General features: G+C 33.2%; 1 protein-coding gene across 1 annotated transcript; it reads right to left on the minus strand.

Moving 5' to 3' along the window:
- Positions 1-2,720: 2,720 nt before the first annotated feature.
- On the minus strand, positions 2,721-4,934 carry LOC104094364 (dof zinc finger protein DOF2.1-like). Its single transcript, XM_009600289.4, has 2 exons — positions 4,683-4,934; positions 2,721-3,804 (listed from the first exon to the last, which is right to left on the minus strand). Exons 1-2 carry the CDS (start codon positions 4,713-4,715, stop codon positions 2,956-2,958), a joined length of 882 nt encoding a protein of 293 aa, XP_009598584.1. The 5' UTR covers positions 4,716-4,934; the 3' UTR covers positions 2,721-2,955.
- Between the last annotated feature and the right edge of the window lie 3,156 nt (positions 4,935-8,090).

Consider the following 8,090-nt stretch of genomic DNA (forward strand, 5'->3'; position numbering starts at 1 on the left):
TGGAGTTAAGTTGAAAAATAATATTTGAAATTTGAAATTTTGTTCGGACATGCATTTCACTTGAAAAAATATTATAGTTTTGTGAGTGAAAAAATTCTTTTGAAAAATTTCTCATTTTCAAAAAAGTTCCAAACACATTTTGAATATTCCAAAATGTTATAGTTTTCTCATAGTATAATATTCCAAAAAAATATTGTAGTTTTCTCATTTTGACAAACACGTTTTTGAAAACAAAAATTCAAAAAAAGAAGAAAAGAATGTGTGGACAAACGGGTCATTAGATCCAAAATGGTGATCAATGTCACTCGATAGATAACTAACATATATTTCTTTTTTTTTTTCCTCTTTCATCTGTGTTCTGACTGATTGAAATTGACTGTCTACTTATACATTACTCGAAAGTCAAGTTTTCAGAAATCCGACATGATTGAAACCATTATTGATTAATTAATCTAATTTATTAGAGCTTAATTAGGATTTAGTCGCCGGGCTGCAATTTTTAATATCAATTTGAAGATGAATGCCATTAAAAAAACATGGGTTATCATGCACCTCTCACGAATAGGAAAATTGCACAAGTTTTGATGCGTATATAAAAAATTACAAGAATGATAATTCGATATAATAACTTGTTTAACCAGATAAAAATGTCGACTTTGAACCCTTTTACTGAAGGTGGTGTTCAGATTTGTTTGGACACTCTTCCACTATTTTATCTTGTATTTACTATCTTTCATCAGCATATGTATCGAATAACTTTGTTCATCAAAAAAGAAATCATTTATGCCTCAAATTCCGAGTTTGATTTTCTTACTTTTTCTTCCTCCTCAAGCTCCTTTACTTTAATTCTATCTATTTAATTTTTTGAAGGTGCAAGGGTTGGGGGTGGGTAGTTGCTGAAAAAGCTAAGAATGAAGAATAGATTTGGCATTTCAAAAACGGCAAAGGGCCAAATATACCCTTCTACTTTAGAAAATTATCTAAGAATACCGTTCGTTATACTATTGGGTTATCTATACCCCTGCAGTCATACTTTAGGTTCAAATATACCCCTCATTTAAACGGAGGGACACGTGTCATCGTCCTGTTGGTCAATTCTAAATATCTCCTAATTAATTAAAAAGACTCATTATCCATACCCGAAAAAATAATATTTCTTTTTTGTAAAAACTTGAAAAAACTAAAAAAATATTTTTACTAAAAATTGAAAAAAACAAAAATATTTTTTTTCCAATTTTTACAAAAAACTGCTTTAAAAAAACTGAAAAGTATTTTCTAAAATAATATTTTTGTAAAAACTGAAAAGCAATTTTCTAAAGCAATTAAAAATTAGAAAAAAAAAGAAAATATTTGTTTTTTCAGTTTTTACAAAAACACTGCTTTAGAAATTTGCTTTTTAGTTTTTTTTTTTCCAGTTTTTACAAAAATATTATTTTAGAAAATATTTTTCAGCTTTTTTTAAAGCAGACTTTTTTGTAAAAAGTGAAAAAAATTATTTTCGTTTTTTTCAGTTTTTAGTAAAAATAATTTCAGTTTTTTTCAGTTTTTACAAAAAAAAAATTGCTTTAAAAAAATTATTTTTCGGGTATAATTAATTGGTCTTTTTAATTAATTAGAAGATATTTAGAATTGACCAACATGATGATTACACGTGTCCCTCTGTTTAAATGAGGGGTATATTTGAACCCAAAGTATGACTGCAGGAGTATAGATAACACAATAGTATAACGCGAGATATTCTTAGATCATTTTTAAAAGTATAAGGGTATATTTGGCCATTTCTAAAATTATGAATGCAAGTTGTCCTAAAGCAAGTTTCCAATTAACAAATACTAGCAAACATACAGAAGGAAAATTATACAAATATAGCATAAAATATTATAAATCCTGTCACGCCCAAATCTTGAAGTAGGATTTGGTCTGGCAAGAGAGAAAAATCTATTCCGAAAATAGTGCTCTCTGATACTTCACTGAAATTCCAAAGCTTAGAAAGAAGAGAGGAGTTCCCAACAACCCTATTATTAATTAATTATTCCTCCTTAATATTCTTTCAATTATAAAATAATCATCGGATCTACCTAAAAATAAGACACAATCATCATAGAATATCTTGAAAAGAAGCTATCCATTTTAATAATCTATCATATGCAGACAAGGTACAATAGTACCAGCAATTGCTAGTGTTCAGATTTAATCACAGATCCAACTGTGAAGCATCAATGTCTGATTCTATATTTGTCACAGTCACTTTCCTTAACCAAACCAACATACTTCAGATCAAAGCATGTCAGTTATTTCATTTGTATAATTGAATATGAAATTTCATCACATACCAAAATTATCCTAGATGTGTAGTATTAGTTATTAAACATGTCATCACATTAGTTATAGAAACATTTCGTTAAGTGGACGGATGTAGTGTGTTAGTTATAGGTTTAATTGAACCCATAACATAATAAAAATTATAGTTAAAAATTTATTAAAATTATAAAAATAGCACGTACGAACCCATAACTTCAAAAATATAAACTAATTTAATGCTAAATTTTTTAAAAATTAAACTTATAAAGTTTAAATCCTGAATCCGAATATGCAAGTGTAATATGAAATGTTTCAAGTTAATAAATTTTTAGATATAGAGAAATTATTTTTTGGAACATACTCAAATTAAAGAATAGTACCATATAAAATGAAAAAACTATTTCGAAAGAGAATACTCCTAAGAGAACAAATTTTAAGTTTCATTAATTTGTCAATCAATATTAGACAAACAAGCCTAAATGATACAGCCCATGAAACAAAAAAAAAACACATAGAGATTAATAACTCAGTTGAATAAAAACTCATGATACAAAATTCTTAGATATTACATTAAGATTAAAACTATCTCTTCTAACAATGAAATTCTATCCTTTTTTTTCTTCTTCTTTGCAAAGATTGAGCTTCTTCTAACAACTACATGAGTGGACTATTGAGAAGTCCATGCCAAGAAGAACCTCCAAATCCAGTATTAATCCAATTTTGCTGCCTGTTTGAAGCTTCAAAATCACTCATATTGTTCACTTCTCCATTAATTTGCCATGGAAATCCCCACAAGATTCTATTATTCTCACCTTCTCTTGCTATATTGCACATCTCTTGTTTCACAATTTTGCCTCCACTCATTTCTTGATCATAATTCATTCCCATTTCCTCATTCACATTATTGATCACCCCTATTCCTCCATTTTGTACTTGCCCCATATTGTTCTCATTACTTCCAATATTCCCATAGTACAAATTTTGGTACTGAAATCCATTTGGGGTTTCAAGAAATCCACCCCTTAGTGTATCAAGAAAGCTAGAAGGGGCAATATTATTCCCATGATTATTATACATCATTGACATATTATCATTTTCTTCAATTCCCAAATTCCCATTTGCTTGTTTTTGGAGTCTAGCAAATGCTTGACTTAAATCACTTGAAGAATCATAAGAAGTTGGTGTGATAATAGATATAGCATTATTAGGGCTATTAGTCAAGGACTGATCTTGGCTTCTCTTTGATGATATTCTTTTGTTTTTTCTACAGCCACCACCAACTGGAACATTTCTTAGTGTACCACCTTTGGTCCAATACCTTCTACAAGATTTGCAAAAGTATCTAGGCTGAGTAAGACTGTAGTTGTTGTAGTAGCAGAATTTGGTGTTGGTTGAGTCACATCTTGGACATTTTTGTGCTTGTTCTGCAGCTGGCCTTGGTTTCTTTTCTTGCTCTTGCTTTGTGCAAACTAACATGCTTTCTAGTGTTTGGGATGACATTTCCTGTGAGAGCACAAATTAAAAAGACAGATTAGAACTTAATTGTAACCCGCTCCCATTATCGGTCTCAAGCTCACATAAAAATAAAAGGATTACCGGAGGTTAACAATTTGTGATAGACCAATCAATTTGCGATGATTAACATTCAATTTGAGTACACTATACCCTCCCCAGACTCCATTGGTGAGATTAGACTGGATTGTTATTGTTGTTGTAACCCTCTTAACACATAACATAATATCACTAGTAATTATCGCTAAATAGAATTAGAGAAATGATAGTATATAAATAGTTTAAGTAAAAAAGAAAGTTAACATGTTTTCAAAGGATTCACGGATACCTTGCTTTTACATATATTCAAAAATATCACTTTAACTTTGGAAATTGTACATTGCTTTCTGAAACAGGCTCTCTCTAGATCTCTCTTTTTTTCCTTTTTCGAAACAGACTCTTTAATTTTAACATGTCAATCTTATCACTTAATTAGTTGTTCTTAGGATTGCATACCAACGGGAAATTAAACTAGTAAAAGGAAAAACAATTAAAAAAACTTGTGCATTTGATCTCTCATTCCTTCCCTTGAATTGCAAAGTTGAGCACAAAGTTTTTCTAATCTTAAGAAAAGCTATGGTTTACTGAAAGATTCAACTACAAAATGAAGAAAAATGGTTATTACTAGTATTTATGTTTTTAGTCCTTTTAGAGAAGACAAGAAACAAGTGAAACAAATCATGAAGAAACAAAAAAAAAAACAGACTCACAAATACATGAACACAAAAAGAAGGAAGAAAAAAACAAATAAATAGAAGATCCCAGCAAAGTAACCATAATTTTGTTTAAGGTAACACTACTTTAATTACATATCTCTCTCTAATATTTACCTGGTGATGATGGTGAGCACTAGAAGAATCCATTCATGCACATTAATCAGCTTCAGCTTTCTCTATATATGCAGACAGGAAACTGTGTAGATATCCAAAGATGGTATTTTTTTTTCCAATTTCTGGGGGCTGTTCAGTAACAAAAAAAACACAAAGATTGATCTATGAAACTTCAAGAAAACAAGAAGGGGTAATTGATTTGAATACAGAGAAAAGGAGGAGAACAACTAATGCAAAAGTAAAGAAAAGCTTGTAGCCGTCTCTCTCAATCTCTTTGTGTATATATAGAGAAAAAAAAGTGAAGGACAGAGAGATATTAAAGGAGGGTATGGGATGTCCAAATTTTTTTGGGGGTTGGGGTGGGGGTGGGGGCGAGGGTCAGTACCTGTCTTAGTATGGGATTGTGGGTGAGAGAAAAAGAATAGAAATAGAATAGCGTAATGATTACTAGGAAGTGTACGAGAAATGTGTGTATCTAGGCATCTTAGCACGCAGTTAAAGCTATATTCAGACATAGATAGTGAGAGAGAATGGAAATTTCTAGTGAGAGTTTTCACATTTTTTATTTTGTTTTCTTCATTGCATGCATAGGCAATTTAAGAACAAAGGTTTCTTTTTCTTTAAGTATTTGATGTTCAAAATTTACCATTTTAACCATCTTAGAAAATCTTAGAAAATCATGTAGGAATTTAAAAGATTTAGGAGAAAGTTTTCTTTGTATTCCAAAAACTTGTTGATGTTTACACTGTACATGCTTGTTTATATAGAAACGAAAATGCAGAGAATATTCTTTTCTATAACTACCTATACAGTTGTCCTATTTCTAATTGGCTAATGAATAACTAAATTATATTCTGTAAAAAAATAAATAATAAATATATGTATTATCTAATACAGTCAGCTAGTCTTCTAGAAGGATCTCCTTTCTTTTGATTTCTGCTGATACAGCCCATTAAGGAGAAAATATTGGGCTTTCTTTTCTCATTAGATAAAGCCTCCTCCGAAAGTCCAAAGTTGAATGAAATGTCTTTAGGTTTAATTGAATTAGCCCCATATTGATTTGTTACCAAAGTTCTCCTCTTTTCATTCGAAGAAACCAAGATACGATCTTTCCTGTCTTCATCTTTGATTTGAACCAAATTGAGATGAGTTCCATTCTCAACGCCCCCCCCTCCCCCCCCCCCCACAACACACAAAAGTTGGAAGGGTGTGAAGAGACCCCCAACTTGCCAAAAATCTATCGATGGTGAATACCAGTAAGAGATTTGGTGAAGATATCGGCAAGTTGAGAAGTAGAAGGGACGAAGTTAAGAAAAATGAGGCCAGCAAGGAATTGTTGCCAAACAAAGTGGCAGTCAATCTCCATATATTTGTTCGTTCATGAAATATGGGGGTTTTGGCAATGTGGATTGCCGCTTGACTGTCCGAGTGAAGAGATATTGGAAGAACCGCAGAAATGGTAAGGTTAGAGAGAAGGCGAACAAGCCAACTAATTTCAGCAACAACCTGTCGCATCGACCTATACTTTGCCTCGGTAGAGGAGAGGGAAATGATAGGTTGTTTCTTTAATTTTCAGGAGATGGGTGAGCCTCCAAGGCTTATGAAGTAACCACTAACAGAACGACGAGTTTCCGGACAAAAACCCCAGTCGGAGTCTTAAAAAGTAAGTAATTTGAATGACGGATCAGATCGAAAGAACAACCCAAGGCCAGGATTTTAAAGTAAATAGCGGAGGCAATGGATAGTTGCTTGATAATGTGGTTCGCGCGAGGCTTGCATGTACTGACGGAGATGCTGATCAGCAAAAGAAAGGTGAGGGCGAGTGTTAGTCAAAAAATTCAGCTTACCTAATAAACATCGATAAATGGTGGGATCGGATAGGAGTTTCCCAGTATTAGCTCGTAGCTTGTTGGATGGCTCAAGTGGAGAAGCAACAAGCCTTTGATGTAGGCAGTCAAATTCATATAGGAATTCTAAGGTAAATTTCCTCTGCGTGAGAATGATGCCATGCTCCTCTCTAATAAGATCTATGCCAAGAAAATAATGTGCCTCCCCTAAGTCCTTTATCTTGAATTCTGAATTGAGAAAGTCTTTCAACAAAGCAAGCTCAGTAAGGTCATCCCCTGTAATAAGAATATCTTCTACGCACACTGCAAGAATAGAAACTCCACAATTTGTCCTTTTAAAGAAAAGAGAATAATCATTAAGGTTGTGAGAATATCCCTTGAAGTTAAGAGCTGCAGTGAGCGCATACCATTGCCTAGAGGCTTATTTCAGCCCATAAAGGAACTTTTTTAATCCGCAAACATGATGAGGACTAGGAGCCTGCATACCTGCAGGAATCTTCATGTATACTTCTTCCTGTAAATCTCCATGAAGAAAAGCATTATTGACATCTAACTGAAATAATTTCCAGCCCTTCTTGACTGTTACTGCCAAGAGACATCTGACAATGGTCATTTTGACCACTAGGGAGAAGGTCTCAGTGTAGTCAATTTCCTCCCTTTGGGTATCTCCCCGAATAACCAAACGGGCCTTAAACATTTCCACACTACCATTTGCATTGTGTTTAACCTTATAAACCCATTTGCATGGTAGAGCAAACTTCCCTTTAGGGAGTTCCATGACTTCCCATGTTTGATTGGCTTCTAAAACCTCAAATTCATGTGCCATTGCCATCAAGGATATAAGTAAGCTTGTGAATAAGAATAGGGTTCATGAATATGTGAAACAGATTTTAGGAGAGTTTGATTGGAAGGAGATAGGACAAAGAAGGGTAAAATAGATGGGGATACAGAAGCTACAAAAAAAGTGGAGGTGAGATTAGTTAAGTAAACATCATTGCACACATAATCTGCCAAATATGGAGGGGGGTTAGACATTCTAGTAGACATTCTCACAGGAACCGGAGAAATGACATTGGGAGAAGGGGAGTGAAAGTTGATAGGAATAGGAGTGTGCTGATGTTGAGAGGTGGATGGTGGGGAGGAAGGGGTTGTGGTGCTAGCAGGAGTTGAAAGAATAGAAGAACTAGCAGTGTTTTGAGTGTAAGGAAGAATAGGAGAGGTGGAAAAATAATGTTCAGTAGGTTGACTTTGTGGAGGAAAAATAGGATAAACACGAGAAGGTAAATGCAAAGGAAAATGTTGTTCATAGAACTTAATATTGTTGGACACAAAAAGTCTTTTAGTGTTCAAATCTAACAACTTATACCCCTTTTGGTTAAAAGGATATCCTAGAAAAATACACCTTACAGCCCTGGGTTCTAGTTTTTCTCTATTATGAGAAAGATTTGTTGCGTAACAAAGGCACCCTCTGGTGCTCATATTTAACTTGCTGGCAATTTAGACACCGAGCTACATACTCAACTATGTCCTTTTTCATTCGTCACCACCAATAATGTTGCCT

This window comes from Nicotiana tomentosiformis, chromosome 11, assembly GCF_000390325.3.
Source record: "Nicotiana tomentosiformis chromosome 11, ASM39032v3, whole genome shotgun sequence".
NCBI classification, from domain to species: domain Eukaryota; kingdom Viridiplantae; phylum Streptophyta; class Magnoliopsida; order Solanales; family Solanaceae; genus Nicotiana; species Nicotiana tomentosiformis.

Excerpts from the sequence above, each read along its gene's own strand:
- LOC104094364 (XM_009600289.4), bottom strand. The coding sequence starts at position 4,715 with ATGGATTCTTCTAGTGCTCACCATCATCACCAG. Across the intron at positions 3,805-4,682 it reads GTGCTCACCATCATCACCAG|GAAATGTCATCCCAAACACT; the intron begins GTAAATATTAGA and ends GTGCTCTCACAG.